The 21,801-nt window shown below is 37.2% G+C and overlaps 1 protein-coding gene across 1 annotated transcript in view; it reads left to right on the forward strand.

The window, feature by feature from the left end:
* LOC110563240 (carbonic anhydrase 1) overlaps nt 1-16,466 on the forward strand; it is a 44,254-nt gene extending 27,788 nt beyond the window's left edge. The window contains exons 2-8 of the mRNA XM_060384604.1: nt 6,578-6,630; nt 7,062-7,259; nt 8,854-8,972; nt 11,592-11,687; nt 12,268-12,330; nt 14,932-15,087; nt 16,035-16,466. Coding sequence (XP_060240587.1) covers nt 6,594-6,630; nt 7,062-7,259; nt 8,854-8,972; nt 11,592-11,687; nt 12,268-12,330; nt 14,932-15,087; nt 16,035-16,151 — 786 coding nt within the window. The 5' untranslated portion in view covers nt 6,578-6,593 and the 3' untranslated portion in view covers nt 16,152-16,466. The remainder of the gene's footprint in view (nt 1-6,577; nt 6,631-7,061; nt 7,260-8,853; nt 8,973-11,591; nt 11,688-12,267; nt 12,331-14,931; nt 15,088-16,034) is intronic.
* Nucleotides 16,467-21,801: the final 5,335 nt, after the last annotated feature.

Here is a 21,801-nt window from a genome sequence, read left to right on the forward strand (position 1 = left end):
CACATGAAAATAAAATAACTGAGGTTTGAGGGGACATTCAGTTGTTTCTTCTACCAATCTGAAAGCCAAACTTTTGATACATGACTTTTGGGTGTGTTCAATATCAAACATGTTGTTTCCCCAAAATGGTTCAAACATTGTCAACAGTTATTAAGTTTTGTATTAATTTCACATTGCTCCCTAAAATTCCTGTCTTCATGGAGATGATATTTTTGGTGTTGTGACAAGATTATACTTATTTAGAGTGAAGAATCAAGACACAGAACATGAAAATACTACCCAGGATATTTCTGCGTTAAGATACATAAAATTATGATAAATCAATTTAAGTGATTTATCTGAATTTTACACTTACCACTTCTCTGTATTGATCTTTCTCTTCACATGCATCGAAGTGTATTGCTAACTTTACTCTTCTAGTGTCCATCTTAAGACTGTTTGTTCTCGTGGGGCTTTCATAGGTTCAGTGTTACCCTCTCACATTTGACTTCCAAATCCTCCATGGTATCTCTCCACACCCAGCCACTCTGCTATACCATTCTGTCTTTTTTTTTTTTTTTTTTTTTTAGTTTGTAGCATATGTTGCATTAGAAATTATTTTGGTCACATTCGGAAATTAGGAGATTTTCATTACAATTTCAGATTTTGGAGCAGGATGTCAGATTATCCAGCTCATATCTGAGCAAATGTTCCAAAATTTTGAAAAACTCCAAAACAGTAAGTCTTTTTGCTTCCATACCCTTTGGGTGAAGGAGTCCTGGTATGTACTTCCTTTACTTGTTCTGTGTTGGCAACAATCCCCCTAAGAACACCCCTGTGAGGACAGGCCCTTGACTAGTTAGTTTTTCACCCCATGCTCTCTCCCTTTCACCCCTGGAAAATAATGATGCTCAATATTGGTAGAGGAAACAACTGAATGTCCCCTCAAACCTCAGTTATTTTATTTTCATGTGTGTGTGATGGGCAAGCTGCTTAGCAGCACTGTCTGATCTAAATCAGGGAGTTGTGGGGAGTGGATCTGTGAGCACTCTAAGAATGGCATGCCTCATCAGATCAAATGCAGTGGGATAATCTATCTTGGACTTGAACCTCCAGAACCACGAGCCCAAATAAACTTTCTTGATTTTGTAAATTAATTTTTCTAGTTATTTTGTAACACTAGCAGATAATGGTCCAGTACAATTTGACTCTCAAGAAAGTCATGCAGTCTTGTAGAATTCTATACACTTTAGAAAAGCAGTTGTCTTCTGGAGTTAGGTCCCATTGAAATCTGTATTTTTCTTTCAAGTGGCATTTGATAGATCATGGCAATAGCTAAGCATGATACTCCTTATCCTTTTTATTCCTTCCACACCAACAAATCATTTCTACTTACTAATGTAAATTTAATGCTCATTACAGCATATTTAACTACTCAGTCTGTGGTTTACTTCTAAAACATCAAAGTAAAAATTGGAGGTAAACATTCATCTAAAGAGCTAAAAAAATAGAATAAAAATTCTAAGAATCACTTTAGTATCATTTAAAAATAGGTAATAAACAAGTCTAAGATCTGGTAAAACATTAAATGATGCTGGTTTAAAAAAATGTTTTCAGAGCAAATGCTGAGACTCAGCATAACTTTGAGCAGAGTGCAGGGAATCTTATGAAAGAAAGGAGAGGTAGAAAGACCTGAAGGGGACAGGAGATGCACAAAGACAGCAACAGAACCAAAAAAGCTGGGTACCAAGGTCATTTCTGAGACTGATACTCCAACCAAGGACCATGCATGGAGATAACCTAGAACCCCTGCTCAGATGTAGTTCATGGAAGCTCAGTGTCCAAGAGGGTTGCCTAGTAAGGGGAACAGGGATTGTCTCTGACAGGAACTCAGTGGCTGGCTCTCTGATCACCTCCCCCTAATAGGGGAGCAGCCTTGCCAGGCCACAGAGGATGACAATGCAACCACTCCTGATGAGAGCTAATAAGCTAAGGTCAGATAGAAGGAAAGGAGGACCTCCCCTGTCAGTGGACTCGGGGAGGGGCATAGGAAGAGATAAGGGAGGTATAGTGGGGTTGGGAGAGGATGAAGGACGGGGCTACAGCTGGGATAATGAATAAATTGTAATTAATAAAAAATAAATTAATTAAAAAAAGAGAAAATAGATGGATGCTCATCTAAGAAGCAAACTTTAAATCCAAACATAATAATAGATAAATAAGATTTCCTAAGCTTGCCTCTCTGAGTGCCAGGTGTCATCTTTATGACCAAGTCGATGAAAGGCTGCATATCTGCTTTCAGAATTGTTTTCTCCTATTTCCAGTTCTATTCTCTGTCACATTTTATGTTTTAACCTGCAGGATAGGAAATGTGTTTGCCATGGAGGGGACTGGATATTAATTGGAAAGAATTACCTTTTGAGAAAACACATCCATCTTTTTTCTTTTTTAAAATACTTACACTGATTGGGAGGATAATACCAACTGTCCTAATTTGTGGCTATTCTAGTTTGGAATGTAAAGAACAATAGATGAATTTATGTTTTCAGATATTAAAAAATGTTTTCTTTAAATTAATTAGTGAAACCTAACTCCTAGGTTAACTCTGTTCTGTAGATTGAATTTGATCATTATTATAAAGATTTTTAAAAAAGAAAAAAACCTAACAGAGTGATATTATTCAAGAAATAATGTGAATTTGCCTTAGAGTAAATGTCTTATTACATCTGGTAAAGATGGTGCTCTTATGTAACCAACAAGATAAAACAGACCAGGACTGTGGGCATAACCAGAAACTAATTCAAATGCTGGCCCTGTTTCTTGAATGAGCCAGACAGGGCTATCATTTCAGCTCCTCATATAGCAGAGAAGGCCACAAGTCCAAGGCCTGACTGGATTATGCAATGAGTTCAAAACATACTGAACAACTTAGTGAACCCTATCTGAAAATTAAAATCACGAAATGACAAAGCAGGCAGAAGATTGCAAATTGGTAAAAAATAACTTTCTTAACACAAATGAGTTCACAGGCCAATGCTCAACACTACAAAATAAGTAAAAACAAAAGTTGATATCCTCCTAACTCCTAAGGTATGCTATGAAGACTGAATGAAATCACTATTTTAAAGGCCCCAAGAGATTGAAATCCTTCAGTAAACAGTATTCTTTTCTTGTCTCCAGTACTACCCTGCAGCATGAATATACTGTGAGCTAGTTCTTATCAAAGGGAACATTTTAGCATTCTTGAAAGTTCTTAATATTATCAATTAGGCAACTTTCTAGGAAAAATTGCTTACGTGATTCTGCATTGTTTTTCTAAGTGCAAGTTTTGTTCCATCAACCTAGTTGATGTATTATTAAGTTTTAGGAGTGTATGGCTTTCTTCAGAACAGTCTATTGGAAAAAGCAAAACGCTCTTTTCCATGTGTACCTTTAATGGTTTCAGGAAAGAAGCTGTTTAGAAGAGCAAAGGCTACATAGATTGAGCATCTTCTTAGAAGGCAAAAGGAATGCAAAGGTTGTAACCTTTGGGAAGTATAATGGAAGAGGTCTATGGGACAAAATCCAATGGATGAAAAATCAATATCTTGCCGTTAGCTTAGACACAAAAGTGATAGCGTCAGTTTATGAGAAGAAAATAATGAATAAAGGTAAGTGGAAATAGTGTTAGGGTTGAACCCTTATTAAATTTTACAACTTTGCCTTTAATTCTTTCCTTGTAGGAACACTTTAACATGACCTAAGTACATAATAAAATAAAGGGTCACGAGGTAGAGTCAAAGCAGTTTTGCCCCTAAAACTTTAAATGAATTACCATGCCATATAAATGTTAAGTCATTCCTATATAGAATCATCATGTAATGACGCAAGAATGTTGTTTCTTTACAAATATGTTGACTAATATAGTAGCTTAATTTAAGCTTCAAAGAGATGACCAAAAGATGGTTAATTACAATTAGATAGGAATTGTATTTTTTATAAATCAGGCTCTCAAATGTTCCTTTTTTCTTTATTATTATTATTTATTACAATTTATTCAACTTTTTGTTCCAGCTGTAGCCCCCTCCCTCATTTCTTCCCAGTCACACCCTCCCTCCCTATTCCCCTCTGTGTCTCTCTCCTAATCCACTGATAGGAGCTGCCCCTACTGTCTGACCCTAGCCTATCAGGTCTCATCAGGACTGTCTGGATCCTTTTTTCTCTGTGGCCTACTTAGGCCACCTCACCAGGGGGAGGTGACCAAAGAGCCAGCCACTGAGTCCATGTCAGAGACAGTTCCTGTTCCCTTCCTAGGAAACTCACATGGAGACTGAGATGCCCATAGGATACGCTGAGCAGGGAATCTAAGTCCTCCCCATACTTGGTCCTTGGTTGTAGAGCAAGGTGACTATAGTTTTGGTGATGGATTGTATTCTTAAAAATGACAAGAGAGTGGACATTGATTTTCAAAACGACTGTAGGTAATGTGATCACTAGCTTAACTTATTTTATAAAGCATGTCTACTTAGAAACATCATGTTGTATGTGAAAAATACATAGTGTTGTCCATAAGACTAAAAAATAAAATAAAATTTAAAGACAAATAAGTTCTTTTTCAAGCAGTGCCTCTTGATGCTCACTAATGCCATAGGACAGGAACTGTGGCCTCCTCATGTCCTGGGTATTCATGAGTTGCTGGCCAATTTGCTCATGAGGCAGGACACAGTCATCAGTATTTCGGAGCAACAGCATAACTTGTGGGCCTGCGAAACATGTCTCCTGTCCCATCTTCCTTCATGGATTGCAGCAGACAAGTTCTGCAGTGAGTGGAAGAAATGCGCTCATTATTTCGGAAGCTTCTGGTTCTGGTGTTATTTCTTTTTTTTTTTTTTTTCAATGCAGTTTATTCAGGAACATTGAACAATCCTCGGACCCCGGGGAAAGCCAGCCCACAGCTTAAATAGCCTCTGGGTAGCCAACCCAGGCGTGCCACGGGGGCAATGCAGATAGGTCCACATACATGGAAGCAAGCCAGATCCTCGGCCTTAGCCAAATGTGGAGTTGTTCGTGACAGAGAGCACTCACCATCGGGAAGGTGGAAGGCGGAAACCAGCTCCATCTTTAAGGCATAGCATTCCGCAGCTCTCTACAGTTCCCCCTTTTTGTTTTAGACGCATCAGGCAAGAGTAGAGGTCTGATCTCTGATATTAGGAATAAATTGGGACTTTGTACAAATGTTCACTTATTTCTAAAGAATGTTATTAAAAGACTCGAAACAAAAGGCTTAGCCAAATTTTGATACATCCCAGTCAGCCTCCTTTGCCTCCCTGGAAAGCGTCTTGCAGCATCTCAGCATGAGATGCATGAGTGAGTGAACGAGGTGAGTTCTCACCTTGGTGAGTGCTCAGACTGAGCTTACTGAGCATTGTGGTCCCAGAAGAAAATTAGAGACCATGAGCCCATGCTGCACTAAGGGTAACTCTTGCAGTGGCCTAGTGAAAGCAGCAGGTGAAACAGAGGCTGCGACCCTGGGATCTGCACTTTTTAGAATAGCAACACAGAATCACGTAAGTAAATTTTCCTAGAGAACTGTCTGCTTTGTAATATCAAGAACTTTCAAGGGTGCTAGCCTTTTCCCATTAATAAGAACCAGTTCACAGTATATTCATGCTACAAGGTAGCAGTGCAGGCTAGAAAAGAGTTCTGTGTATTAAATGATTTCAATTTTTGCTGCCTTGTTAGTCGTGATGAATCCTTCAACTTCCTTCAGCTACAAAATGATAATTCTTACTGTGTAGGGTTTTTATGTGTGATAGTAAAATAAAACAACAGGAAAGTGCTACCTAAACTGCAGAAAACTATAAACAGGGCATATTTTACTCTAGGTTCAAAAACATTCTGATATATTCAACTTTGATATTAACACAATCTCCCCATTTATGAATTTCAATGTTTCCAATATTGAATTTCAATGTCTTCTAACTGGTTATTATTGTTCTAAGAGTTTACACTGGAAGAAAATCTCACATTGACAAGTTGTTTGGAAGTCATCTATAAAGTGTATTTGTGCTTCTATAAAAGGTATTATTATGAATAATAACACTGTGTTACAGATAATTAATTACTGGTTCTATTACATGATTCTAAATTAACATCATGATACTCATTCAGTACAGCCCATAACCATGCAAATTCATTTCCTCATTATATTACTATTGTAACATTGCTTATTTACCCAGTTACAGTATCACTACAAGTCCTAAGTGCACAGAGAGCTTTTATTCTACGATATTTGATAAGCTTTGGTCAATATTCATTCATGTCTTTCACAAGCACAAAAGAACAATACTAGTTTAATAACATCTATGATTCTGATATTTCATTTTTATACTACAATAAAATAAAATCATTATAAGCTGACCTAACCCTGATAGAAATTTTTTTACAATACCATTTTATTTCACAATACCATTTTGTGTGTACTTCCTGATAAGCAAAGATGATGGAACAGTGGACTATTATAGGCAGAGAGCTTCTATAAAAACCTATGGTGTCACTTAAGATCTCTGCTTCACCCAGAGGTGCAGTTAGTTATTCCACGTATCATTTCTCTTTTCAGAAACGAAAACTAAATCATGGCAGGTGCAGACTGGGGATATGATGGCAAAAATGGTAAGAGTACTTCTTTTGCATATATCAAAATAATAGCTTTTTCCCTTTCCTATCAGAGGATGTATTTATCATTTAACTTTACTATATAGTCACAGGTTAATGGTTTGAGTCACGTTTGAATAAGTGTACTATTCTTGTATTCATTTTTAGTAATTGATTTTTGGGCATGAAGGTCTAGAAAGTGTATCTTGTATGTACATACTATTTCTATACGATAATCATATAGAGAACATAATTAGGCCTGTATTATTGATATTGCCAATTATACTGTTTACTGATATAGTAACAAAAGATACATTTTCAGGCACCAAATGCCATTTAAGATATCTAAATAAACCATAATCTAATAAGAAACAATTAGTTGAAGTTCTGATACTTGGAATGAAGCACTCTGTAAAACTGTGGTTACATAAACATGTTTGTTCTTATAGGTCCTGATCAATGGAGCAAGCTGTATCCCATTGCCAATGGAAACAACCAGTCTCCTATTGATATCAAAACCAGTGAAGCCAAACATGACACCTCTCTGAAACCTATCAGCATCTCCTATAATCCTGCAACTGCCAAAGAAATTATTAACGTGGGACATTCCTTCCATGTAGTTTTTGATGACAGCAGTAACCAATCTGGTGAGCCCAAAGACATATATGCTACTTGTTTCTTTAGAATCTGCTAAGTGAATTTATTTTTTATTGAACATAGATTTTTCTCTTATACAATACATTCTGACCACACTTTCTCCTCCCAGAACAGGTTATTGGTTTGGGTCATCTTTGAATTAGTATAATATTCTTGTATATATTTTTAATAGTTAGTTTGGGGGTATATCTGATATGTACATACTATTTCTAGACTTATATAAACAGCATAAATAGGCCTGTACTATTGATATTGCCAAATACAACAAACAAACCATTAGTTCCTCCCAGAACCTCTCTACCATCCCCTCCTCCAAATCTACTCCCTGTCCACTTCCCTTCAGAAAAGAGCAGGCCTCTAAAAGACAAAAAAACAAATGGGATACAGTAATACAAGGCAAAAGTTTTCATATTGAGGCTGAAAAGGGCAACAAAATAGGAGAAAAAGAGTCCCAGGAGCAGGCAAAGGAGTCAGAGTGGCTTCTGAAACACCACAGCCTCCTGTGTATTGTACACTTGTATTTGTGGGACTCAAAACCGAAAAACATGGGAGGCATCGTGGCCACTTGGAAGACAGCTTACAGAGCTCCCTTCTCTGCTTTCTCTCAATCCTTCTCCTTCTTAATGAGCCATTTTACCACTAGCATAGCCATTCTGGGATCTTTGGGCTCATTTATTTAAATAAGCAACATTTCTTCAAAAGAGCCTAATGAGCAAATCATTGTGAACATAAAAACAAAAAGGTAAATATTCTAAACAGAATGAGAATTCACTCAATGAGGAGACAGGGGTGTACAAGTACTCTGCATACCCTAGAATCTGGCATTCTGCTTGCCACGTGGTCAGCCTTTCATCAGTATTTATTGAATAAGCTGTTAAGCAATGACTCTGTGAGTGTTCTGGTGGTATAAAATTCAATGCTTGCTGTACTTCCCTACAACTTTCTAATTTTAAATGTTAGGCACTTTAGGGGAGTGCCTGTTGTTAGCAATAGGTTAGGTCTGGTGTTGTGGTTACTTAAAAAATCATATGACTGGACAAACTCCCCACCTGGGCTGTCATTCAGACCAAAAATTTTAAAGTGACTTTGCCCCACAGGCAGTAGCTCTTGGCCCCTGGCCAAGAAGGTCTCAACAAATCTGTCAAACTACATTGTTATATCTTTATTAATTATATAAAGCTGTGTGATGGGAAACTTTTAGTTAATAGAAATTACCCTCAACTCTGATACATACTATCCATGCAGTATGGTTTATTGAATGAATAAACTTGCAAGTTAATGCAGCCTCAAGGAAAGTCCTGTGATCATATAACTTATTCACTTTTAAGTGCCATCTTCGTAACATAAATAGGTAAATTTGTGGTACCTTCTCTGGAATGTGTGTATATATCATGAGCTACTGATGCCATCAGGAAGGCACTATATATGAGTGTCATTATCAGGGATGTGGAGTGGGGAAACACAATGAAAACATAATTTTGCCACACGCTGGTGTTTCCACTTCACACAAAACAGTGTTGCACTGGTTTATTTTAAAGATGAACTAGAGATCATCTGGCTGACAGTACTTCTTTATCCCTCCAGTTCTGAAAGGTGGCCATCTCTCTGAGAGCTATCGTCTCACCCAGTTCCATTTTCACTGGGGCAACTCCAATGACCATGGCTCCGAGCATACTGTGGATGGAATCAAATATTCGGGAGAGGTAATGCGATATATTCATGAGAGATAGCTCATGAGAGTACCTGAGCAGCATCTCTGGTACCGAAGAAGCCGCAAAGGGAAGAACACACTGGTCTTTGTATGGATTCTTAAATCCATTAAAATCAAACACCATATTTTGCAATAGAGGAATATTTTTCTATGGAAAGAAATACCTTAACTTGTAGATGAGAGTTGAGGAAAACTTTGACATTTTTCCAGCTTAAAGATTGTTCTTTAAGACATTTTTTTAATACTGTCTGAACTGGACATCCCATTGTGTCTCTTTTTACTTAATTTTTCAGATTTGGGCACACCAGTAAGATATATATGTCCAGACAAGATCCCTGAAGTAACAGTAGAAGGCCCTGGGCTTTAATCAGAGCAGGAATTTAATGGTTGCAAGGAAGAGCCCACACCTGGGCCAGTTTCGAAGAGTCCCTGGCTATAGGTCGTTATCTGCCACCTCTTGTTAATCTTCCCTCCCAAGAGAATTTGTGGTCTATTTCCAGACATTATATTTATATTTTCTTTGAAAAACTGAACACACATAAAACAAATTAAAAAGTTTCACCTTTGAGGCAGATATTAAAAAGATGAACTACTTACTATTTATAGGAAATATATATAAATATAGTAAATATATATATATATAATATGTGTTCATAAGTATGACTACATATAGATGAGATGGTCTTTTCTGTTTTACTTTGGTAAACTAAACTTTATAATGGATATGATTTGAAACTTGTTTTTTTCCACTTACCAATGTGTTATCATTCTCCAAGTAAGAAGACTTAATTCTACATCTTTTAAGAATTACTGCTTAATATTTCTATTTGTTTAAATTTGAATATCAGAATTTATTTAACTAGTCTTTTGATGGATATTTATATTGGCTTATTATATTCCATTGTGAGTTTAATTGTTGTTTTGTTTTTATCAAAAATGCTTCGATTAATACATTGTGCTACATCTATCGCAACAATGGAAATAAATACGTAAGAGAGATTTTTTAGAGAAGTTTTAAAATATATACAGTTTATTGTCATAGAATTAGATGTTAGGGGATTAAATACAGATACAACTTATTTTGTTTTACTTCTAAAGTTTAGATAATACCTTACAGTGCTGTGGAAGTCTATAAAAACTCATTCCTAGTTTCCCTTCTACAAAACAAAAGTTGGACTAAAGTGGAATGGAAGCCTAAGTATTATGTTTTAGGAAGGATAGTTGTAATCAAGGATAGTTGTAATTAGGAATTATATTCACTCAACTAAGTTGATAAAAAAAATAATCTAAATGAATTATGTGAAAGTTCAATATTACTTACTATTTAGCTCAAAAACCCGTGTAGAATACACCAGGTTCAAGAAATAGTGCAAGTAATGTTATACAAATGCGTGCTCCTCTCTTGACCTTCGTGGAGTCAAAGCTGAGCTGTTTACTGGTTCTTCTCATCTATAAAATTAGATTCGAAAGCATTAATCTCCCATGCACTTACTGAGAAAATACATACAAGGCACATGTAGGCCAGCTTTCACGTGGCAAGTGCTCAATTACATTACATTACATTAGCTGTGCAGAGGGGAAAGCACAAGAACCAATGGCAGGGATTAAGTAAATAGTACTCAGTGGCAGTGTGAGTGCCTAAAAGAGTTGTCAGTGAATGGGAAGAATAAATGACAATGAAACCACACTTAAATTAGGACTGCAGAGTGATCTCACTTAAAATAAGTGTTCTAGTTGCTCTCTTTTATTGATCAACTATTTATTGACTCTTTATAATATACTAAGTTTTTATTTTCAAAGTAACTGAGTCATAATCTTTATTTCATAAGGGAAAGAAAAGGTTTTAAAAAAGGAGAGGAAGGAAAGAGAAGAAGGAAAAAGAGGGAGAAGAGGAAAAAAGAGATCAGACAAATGTTATGAAAAAAAATAGATGTGAGTTAAGGTAGTTGGGTAATTAATTTATTTGAGGTATGGCATTTGAATTCAGACCTAACTGTAGTGCCAAAGGAAGGGAATTCTAGGAATTCAGCAGCTAATATAAAAATCCAAGCTATGAACAGATGAGGAGATATACTCTGCTGGGCATGGAGGCCAACAAATGTCTAAAGTATGAGATCCGTAGTAAATGCAGATGCTTTTGATTGAACAGCTATGAATGTAGTGTTACCTTGTCAAAGCAGAGAGAATAACAGATGTGACATGACAAGTTGAGCTTTCCTTTTGCCATGGACTCTTAAGACACCTGTTAGACACTCTTATGGAGATCTACAGACAGTATCGGGAACACATCCAGGCACACGTGGATGTACGAGCCTAAAACTCCACCACGAGTTTAGGCTACAGAATTTGACTGAGAGGATTCTGGGAAGGACACCAATATGCCCAAGCTTCCAACTGGCCATGGGGTTTCTTACAAAGTTACCTCACAGTGAGAGAAAATGATTTCACCTTTTATCCTAAAGTTAGCTACCCACCGGATTAGAGTTCACATTAATTTTATTTGCCTACACCAAGATATGTCTTCAAATGTAACAAATTAACACCTAATTCATCTCCCGGCTTTTCCTATGAATCAATAGTAATAGTGAATTACTTATGTCATCACTTCTAGCTTCACCTAGTTCACTGGAATCCTGCCAAGTACTCGAGCGCTGCTGAAGCCATCTCAAAGGCTGATGGGCTGGCAATCCTTGGTGTTTTGATGAAGGTAAGTCAGGGGTAGTTATATCACTCTAAATATCAGTTGATTTTTAAAAGAGTGGATGTTATGGAACTTATTATCATTTAAATTTATACTGCCATTGTAGAGATGCTCTGAGGAAAATCATCATTACATTGGGTTAGACTGAGTGACTAAGTGACTTTTGAGATTACGTATTTGGAGGTGACTATTATCAAATGCTTATTCAGAATATGGCAAAAATGCATTAAATAACTAACAAAGCAGAGAAAATGAAGGCTTAGTTTTGTGACATAGTTTTGATAAACATATAGAATTTGTCTTGCGTAGGTTTGACCATTTTGTTCAGAATTAAATTTACCGTGCTAAATTAAATTAAGCCATGTTTTCTGTTTACTATTTTGTCTGTGATTATACATGATGAGAAATTTGCACAGTAGAAGATCTCAAAAAGGTACATACCTCAGAAAATTTCCTCTCTTGGGGTAGAAAGAAATCTCATTTTTCCTTCTTCAATTATTGATGTCAACTGAAAGATCAAATTTTGACTAAATTTCATAAATCAGCTCCATCTCATACTCTCTTTCTTTTTCCTTTGATCCTCCAGGTTGGTCCAGCCAATCCAAACCTGCAGAAAGTTCTTGATGCCATAAACTCAGTTAAAACTAAGGTAAATAAGCTAAATAAGCTAATTTAACTCTGAAAACAAGAACACACAGAAGTGCAGAAACAGTTGCCTGTTTGAAAGAGGAAACATGAAGGCAGTTGTAGAAGCCATTGGTCACAAGGTGCCATGGAGACTTCGCTTGCACTGGAGAACCTGATACAGGAGTTGGCTCTGCCTTGTTTTCATGGTGCTTGTACCTTTCAGTAAAGCATATTCCTCAGTCATTCTTAGATCTGTTGAATACTGATCATACTCTAGCGATAGCTTTCTCTTTCATGAAGAAAAACATATTAATTTCTTTAGTTATGCAAAAAAATATGGGGAGGAAGAGACCTATTTGAGAACTGTGATTCAGAACTAAACTCAAAACCCTTAGCGGACTTTCTGAGATGCCCATCCTTAGCATCACTGTTTTAACATCATCTCCTTAGACCAAAGGTCAAGGTGATTTATCATGTTCTTCTACAGTGTAGAAGGCTATTGTATTTTTATGTAAAATAAGTTTATTTTGCACTGAGTTTATGAAAGAATAAACTTTGAGTGAGCATGTTATAAAGTGAGAGAAGGGATATTTTTCACACTCTACTCAAGAATATCAAAAATATATAAAATAAAAATAAAAGGAAATAGTGAGGATAAAAGTCTAAAATAGTAAGATAAGAAACAAGATTACAAATACAAAATATTACTCTATGAATATATGAAAAATAGATTTTTATGGAATAAACAGCAACAAAAAATAATTTAAGGAGCTCTGACAAAGGAAACTGGCCCAAGGTCAAATGCTATTAGAGGGATTGGTAAGATGATTCAGCAGGTGATAGTGATTGCTTGAGCTCCTAGAACCTGCAGAGTAGAAGGATACAAACCAATTCCTATAGGTTGTCCTCTGTCCTCCACATACGAGTGCAAATGCATATGCCCAGAGAGACATGTAAATAAATTAATTAGCAAGTGGAAGAAATTCTACTAGAGGCTTAGAAAATATGGTGTATATGTGAAAATAAAATTCTGAAGCAAGAACTACTTATAACAGTACACCAGTAAGTCTGGAAAGTTAGACAAAATGAGTGATAACCATAAAAACATAAGATAATAAAAATGTCCCAAAAGAAAAACCAAGCAGTCCAAAACTGTAAGAATAAATTGAAATCACAGTAAAAAAAAAAAGAAAAAAAAAAAACGTATCTAGTAAACAAAATTCTATGCGCAGCCCAAATTATAAAAAAGTTTACTCAGCCTTTAGGAAACAACCAAGTGAGTCTGGGGAAGCATATGGCTCTACAGATAAAACATTTGCCCTGTAAGTATAATGACCCAAATTCATAATTCAGGACCCACTAAAATGCCAGGTGTGCATGGTGTATTAGCTATATAATTCTAGAGTTTGAAAAAAAGAGATGGGGAATTGCTGGAGCCAGCCGCCTAACTAGACTAGTCTTATCTGAGAGCTCTGGAGTCAACTGAGTCCTTTGTTAAAATAACAGCAGCCTCAGGCCTTTACATACATACTCACACACCTGCACACATGCCTGCACATGTGAATGAATACACATACTCAGATGCACACAAACCACACACAGGTAAACATGCAAAAATTAACAAATTACAAAAAAAAAAGAGAAAGGAGCACTCATGTAGTGTCAACTAAACATTTGCCCATGTGAGGGAACAGACACAAAACTCCTCATCAGCTTAATGATATCTAGTGCACAAACTGGGTGAAGAGACTGCAAAAAGAAATTTGCATTACAATCTTTCTTAGTAACATGGCTGAAATAACTCTGAAAATTATAACAAAACAATTGCAACAACATATTGATAAATTCATATTTTTGAACAAGTAGGGTTCATTCTGTAAGCATGTAGATGGCATGCTTACATGAGTAGATGCATTATACTATCAGGTTAAAAATGAAAACTCATTTTATCTGCTTCTCCAACTGACACTGTTTGCTGCAATCAAGAAAAATAACAGTGCAGTTTCTACCACAGTCACAATTAACATTATAATTAAAACTTTAACCATTCAACAAACAAAGAACAAATATTAAGTACAGGGAAAGCAAAGACAAAACTATTATGTGCAGATGATATGTTAGCTGTGTATACCTGGGAAATTCAAGAGAACCAACTAAAAACTGAAATTGAAAAAAATCTGGTAAAACTAATCATATATAAAAAAATTAATATACAAATATCAGTTCAATTTCTGTGTAGAGAAAACAAGCAATCGGGAACACTCATAGAAATAAGAAAGAGTAAAACACACTGATGGGCATGCTGGTGAATCCCTTTGCCTCTACAACAAGTGTAGCATTGTTTAAACAAATTAAAATGTTTCCTAATGAAAACAAAGTGTCTTTTGATAAATATGAATTATAGAAAAGTTTTAGCTTTTACTCTTCATCCATCAAAGAAAGAGGAAGTTTAATGTTTAAAACTTTCAGATAGAATTTTCTGTCATTTATATTGTTCATATTCACAAACATGCCTGCCATTAAACAAGTATAGTAGAAAAATCAATTACTGCAGCTAAAATCTTTAGATAAAATCTTTGTCACATGTATGATCAATTCTATACCTTGCTTTTTTTTTTTCCAGGGAAAACGAGCCCCATTCACAAATTTTGACCCATCCTGTCTCCTGCCTTCATCCCTGGACTACTGGACCTACTTTGGCTCCCTGACTCACCCTCCTCTTCATGAAAGTGTGACCTGGTTCATCTGCAAGGACAGCATCAGTGTCAGCCCAGAACAGGTATCAGCTAAAGTGTATTTGCTTCTAGTGAAGGATCCCTGAGGTTTTTGTTGTTGTTGTTGTTTTTAATAATGAAAGCCCATGCAATAACTGTTTTTACTTTATGCAGAAAATAAACACATGAGCTTCCCATTTCCTCCTTCTTTATAAAGAAACTTATTAGGTGGCAGAGAATGTCAGAAATGGACAGTGAACTCTCCTTTTAACTTCCACCATGTCTCTCAGGGGGGGCCTAATCTAACAATGGGAAATGGCTTGGTTTTTTCCTAGTTGAAGTTTCTAAATACCCAACAAAGTACCTTCTCACTTTCTGTTTCTAAAGATGCTGCTGCTGACAGATGAAAGAGCTGCTTTCCTGAGCTGCTTTGTGTTTCTCACAGCACTGTACATTGGTGTTAACTGATGTTTGATGAGAAAAGCCATGGTGCACAGAGCAATAGATAGTCCCATTCCGTGGTTAACACATTTAATGCTAACAACTGTCCCAAGAGGGGGATAATATGTGGAGTTAAGCACTGCTGAGCTGACGTATCACTTAAACAAGCTGCCAGCTAACAAAAAAAAACCTTATGCTCTTTATTTATTATATAGCATTCTGCCTGCATGTATGCCTGCACACCAGAAAAGGGCACCATATCTCACTACAGATGGTTATGAGCCACCATGTGGTTGCTGGGAATTGAACTCAGGACCTTTAGAACAGCCACTGTTCTAGAGCCATCTCTCCTGCCTGAAAGCTTATATTCTACCAGAGCCAACTACCCCTCATTTAGGCAAAATATCTTGTGCAGAGGCAGGAAAAGGAGTGCAGTCTCCTCCCTTCCCACTAAGAAAACCATCACCATCCTCGATTGTTTTCTAACCAACAGTACATTGACTTCAGTGTAAACAAAATGCTTTCTCGGGCTTTGACAGCTTCTCATCCTTGCAATATCTCACCCTCACAGCTGGCCCAGCTCCGTAGCCTCCTGTCAAGTGCAGAAGGAGAACCAGCTGTTCCAATTCTGAGTAACCATCGGCCACCCCAGCCCCTGAAGGGCAGAAAAGTAACAGCATCATTCTAAGGCCCATCAAGAAGCGAGTCATCGATCAAGCTCTTCTGCAGAAATCTCCCAGTAAAGTGATCAAGTTTAAGAAATGCAGTTATTTCAGCGCTAAGATAGTATGCCTGCAAATATAACCCATAGAACTAAAATAACATTCACTTTAATTCCATAATACTTAATGCAAATAATCCATAAGCTTGCCTATTGTAATCCTTAAACATGCACTTGTGCCTAAATCCATCTTCCTTTTGCGAAATGTTTCATATGATTACAATTAAGTAATTCGTTCTCTTTCTACTCTCTCCATTTTAAGTGAATCAATAAAATATCTTACGTACTGGTACGACACTGCCTCCATCTGTTGCTCCCTGATTATAGAAGGAAATAACATACACACATACAAACACACATACACACACACACACATACATACATACATACATACATACATACATACATAGAAGTGCCTTTTTATACAGGACGTTGGTGCTTCTGGACATTGATTCCACTTTCCCCCACACTTTAGCAAGACCACTGCTTTTCTGTCACTATTATAACTGAGGCGTGTAAGGATTTCTGTGTTTTAAAAACTGAAAGAGTCTGGGAAGACAGGTCAGTCAATAAAGCGCTTCTCACCCAGGTACAGAGACCTGAGTTCAATCCCAAAAACCCCTAAGAAAAACAACGCCATATCATAAAAAATACAAGCACGAGTATACTCCAGTGCTGGGTAGGGAAAGGCATGTTTTGGGGGCTTTCTGGCTATTGCGGTTAAGGGTTTTGTGTATGTATGGGTGTGTGTGTGTGTGTGTATGTGTGTGTGTGTGTGTGTGTGTGTGTGAGTGTGTGTGTGTGCATGTGGAGGTCAGAGGACAATTTCAGATGTGTTCCTCAATTTCTCTCTATTTTCTTGAGACTAGGTCTTTACTGAATATGAGGCTCGGTGATTTGGCTAGATTGGCTGACCAATGAGCTCCAGGGTAGCCCTGTCTCTGTCTCCCCAAAGTGGGGTTCACAGACAAAAGCTGCACAACCAGTTCTCATGTGGGTGCTGGGGATCTGGATTCACGTCCTAATGCCTGTGTGGCAAGCACTTCACAGCCGTCTCTCCAAACCTAATAATTCCATTTTGATTCTAAAGCCATCATCCTGAGGGCCAAACAAAAAGGAATTTAAGAAACACTTATTTAAAGGACTCTTAATATCTATATTTTATGAGCTGTGTTTTGTTTGTTTGTTTGTTTGTTTGTTTGTTTGTTTAAGGTTAAAATAGAGGCCAGGATTTCAACCTGAGACCCACCCCACAGAAAAGAGTCAACCCCTGACACTATTAACAATACTCTGCTATGCTCATACACAGTAGCCTAGCCTCTGAGAGGCTCCACCCAGCAACAAATTGAAACAGATGCTGAGATTCACAGTCAAACACTTGCAAAGTGTAGGGAGTCTTGCTGAAAACTAGGGGAAGGACAGAAGGACCCGGAGGGGAAAGGAGTTCCATAAGAAGACCAACAGAGCCAACCAACCAGGGCCCAGAGGGACTTGGGGAGTCTGAAGCACCAACCAAGGACAGTGCATGGACTGTATCTAAGACCCCTACACAGATATAGCCAATGGGCAGCTTGGGCTTCATGTAGGTTTCTTAGTAAGGGGAGTGGGGGCTATCTCTGATATGGACTCTTTTTCCAGCTTTTTGATAGTTCCCTCTGGTGGGGCTGACTCAGCAGGCTTCCGGGGAAGAAGATGTGTTATGGTAAGCTAGAGATATCAAACAAACAAACAAAAAACAAGAAACACATCTACTATACAACACATTTAAACAATTACAATACCCCTGTTCACCTATAAGTCCAGACTCCTCCCTCAGCCCATATCCCTCTCGATGTCTCTATTTTTCTGGCATCTACACCTTCATTGTGAAAAGAATCACTGCTTGCCCAAGTCCATATCCATACCAACTTACGCATCTGCTTCTATTATGATTTGACTCTTAACTATGTCATGAACCCAAAGTGCATTTTCAATACCTGCTTTGTATAAAACCTTTCATTTCCTTATTGCAGGGAAACAAATGCAAAGGTCCTTAAAATTTTCCCTTAAGGCACTTCGTATGTTCCAACCTAAGACTCCCAGACTCACATGCCACTGCTGAGCTCAAGGGACCATGTTTCAGCCACAGAGACACATCTGTAGTCCCCGAACAAGCTCCGCCACCACATACCAGGGTGCCTTTCACACTCCCAGTAACAGACATCACGGTGCCTATCTCCTTCAAGACTACACACAGACCTACCTCAACTAAGAGAAGCCCTTATCACTGCAGGTAGTAGTTACATAAACTCTCCCACTAAGCAAGGAGAGCTCCGGGCTATACCCTACATTTTGATCCCCTAAAACGGCAAAAGAAAGCAAAACTAAATTTACTGAAGCACATACTGCCTCTGTCTCTCATCATCAGACCCTCAGACCAGCACAGCACAACTGAATATCAGCTGCAGTGACTAACATGATCAGATCCTAATAAAATACCCCTCCACTTCTCTAGACCACCTGTGTTCTAGGAGCAAAAGGCAACTGTGACACAAAGGCTACTGGGTCACACCAGCATGAATGCTGAGACTAAACAAGGCTTGGGAATGGGGGAGGGTTTGCAGTAGGAGTGCTTGAGCAAGAGCAAGGCCACAGTTGTCACTCTTGTCTGCTGGCATACATGCAAGCTGAAATTTCCAAATAGATTCTTACAAAACAAAGTTCTGTTTCCAGTAAAGAGCCAAGTATGCACTTTCTTATTTGCTTATGTGCTCAAATTTATGGTTCCAGGCCTTCTTACAGTTTGGCGAATATTCACAGCAACTACACTAAGGAATACTGTGCCATTTTAAACAGCTCACCTCAACTCTTATACCTGAACACTAGGTGGACTGGAAGCACTACGTTACTTTCTAATTCATTTGGTCCCTAAATGAATATGCTTGCTACAGCTGGGAATTGTTTTCTTTAATGAAAATATGTAATGATTCAGTTTTATGTAATGCTTTTAAATTTTAATTGTTTAACTTAAATTATACTTTAAAAAATACACTACTGTGTATGAAAATTACATATGAGTGTTGAGGAGTAACTCCATGAGCAGATGTGTCCGACATGCATGAAGCCCTGGGTTTAATCTTCAGCACCATATACACAAAATACTAGGAAGGTATAAGCAAGCAGATTAGCAGTTTAAAGTGATTCTTGGCTATACAAAGTTTAAAGCCAATCTGGAACACAGGAGAACTTGCCACAAAAATTTTTTTTAAAAATGGAATTAGAATTTAAAATTTTTTGTACCAGTTTCTGTCAAAATTTGTTACACTTGTATATACTTTGGTGTTTGCCTATTTTGAGATAGGGCCTAATATAGAAGCTGCCCTTGAACTATGTATCCAAGGAGGACATACATTCCTAATCCTCTAGACTGTCCGTCCTGAGCATGGGTATTGTGTGAGCCATCAAGCCCATCAACATTTTACAACATTTTGGAAACAAGTATATTTTTGGGCATTCAAGATATCCCTGTCAATAGTTACCAAATTATGTGAAAATTTTCATAAGTAGCTGTTTTATTAAAATCAAGCGCAAAAATATTTAAGTAGTTAATTGATTTTATTTATGAACTGTGTTTAGTTTTCCTCTTATCCTTTATCAAAATATTTCCAGACCTGTAAAACAACATATAGAAATAGCCACTAATTTTTAAATCAGCTATTTTTATATAGCCTAGTTTTTAATGGTATAAAATCCATAGTTTCCACTTAGTTGCTACAAGAATAACTTTATGAACACTGACTTAAAATATTTGAGGCTTTTTACATATAGGATGTAGTTCTCCCTTCATACCTGCTATACAGCCTTTGGGATGTTCAGAGCTGGGAGGAAGACATTCAGCTTGCTGTAAACTGCCTCTGAGACCCCAGTAGAAGACAACGGCTAATGTACAGCAATGCATTGGGATTGTTTGTTTGCAAATATTTTTCACCATGAAAAAGTAGCATCTTCTCAAGAGCAGAGACTTCTTTATCTCTGTCACCCAAATGTCTATGACAATGCCAGGCATATGGGAGGAGTGAAATAAATTGCTTTAATTGATATATACACAGAGAAGCCTTGTTTGAGAACATGAATTCTTGAGTGTAAAGGTCCCCTTTGGCATCTAAACTCTGATTGTGTCTCTTGGTTTCATTTTGATTTGTTTCTGAGAATGAATCTCATCATTCACAGGCCAATTCACACTCCTGCCTCGGACTCGAGAGCATTGTGGTTGTATGAGCACCACACCCTCTTGCGATGGTGTCTCTTAACATTGAGTAGTTAGCTTCCCGGCTCCATGACCTCTGCATTTTTCAGCTAGAGCTTATGAAATCACACACCCCACAAAGTTGCTAACATTAAGACATTGAAAAAAGGAGTGGACAGCCTAATATTTCCACAGACTCAACTGTGGCTGCACTTCAAGTGCTAACTGTTTGAGGCATGAATACCCGAGTAAAGTCAGATAACTCTCCAGTGGGTTTTACACCAAACATGACTCCTTTGATCATCACAGCTGTCCTACAAATTATATGTTGTTACTATCTTGATTTTACCATAACAAGTTGGGGCTCTGCAGTGCTCTTGAGCCTGTCTGAGGAGAGGAGGGCACTAAAACAAAACAAGAATGTCAATTTTTACAGCTAAATCTGAATCCTTAACTCCCAAGTGAACTTTGAGATAGTAATTATTTCAATACATAGATGCATATATGGATATAAAATGAAATGTAGTTGCACTTCTTTATTCTAATCTTATTTAATTTTTCTTAAATTCACATAATGTTCTAAAAATTTTCAAGATAAAAAGTATATTTTAAAGCAAAACAGCATAGCAACACATATTTAGAATGCAGAGTATCACAAAAGGTAATATTTATTATTTAATACAAATTAAATTGTTGAGCATAACTATAAATGCCCTTGACCTTCAAATTGTAGCTCCTGAGTGGCCATGGCTACTAAAATATTTTATAAGAATATAGTTTTCACTGTGACACAAAAAGTACATGAGAATTGCAGACACTGGTGGAAAAAAATAATAAATTATTTCTGAGTCATTATTAGAATAGAAAAAAATGAAGTTAATATCCCTTTGTTCCTAGGACAAGTAAAAAGTATCTTACCCCTTTAGAAAATGTTACTAAATATTTTCATGGGCCTTGAGGGTGCTGATGTTGTATTTTTATGTTGTCAAGTTTAGAAACTTCTCTTGAAGAATCCTCGACTCCCTGGACTTTGTACTCAAATAGGAAAATAAAACTGGTTGCCATATGTGCCTATTCACATTGAAATATGAGGGCTCTACACTTTAAGATATGAGATCTTGAATGTACTAAACTACACTACATGGTGTGGTCAGAAAAAAACACACAAGGAAACAGATATAGGAACACAGAACCCTGACAGGAGACAGGTTGATCAGATCTTACCAGGGAAGCATGAACAGCAGATAATTTGTGTAGGTTGATTTGGTCAGGAGGGCAATGTCACATTAGAAATGTCACAAACCTCTGCCAAATCCATCAAGTGATCATTTACCAAGAGAAAATTGAGACAGGCTGCTGCTAGGATTTAAAGAAAGATGAGACTTAAGCATC

Source organism: Meriones unguiculatus, chromosome 6, assembly GCF_030254825.1.
Source record: "Meriones unguiculatus strain TT.TT164.6M chromosome 6, Bangor_MerUng_6.1, whole genome shotgun sequence".
Lineage (NCBI taxonomy): Eukaryota > Metazoa > Chordata > Mammalia > Rodentia > Muridae > Meriones > Meriones unguiculatus.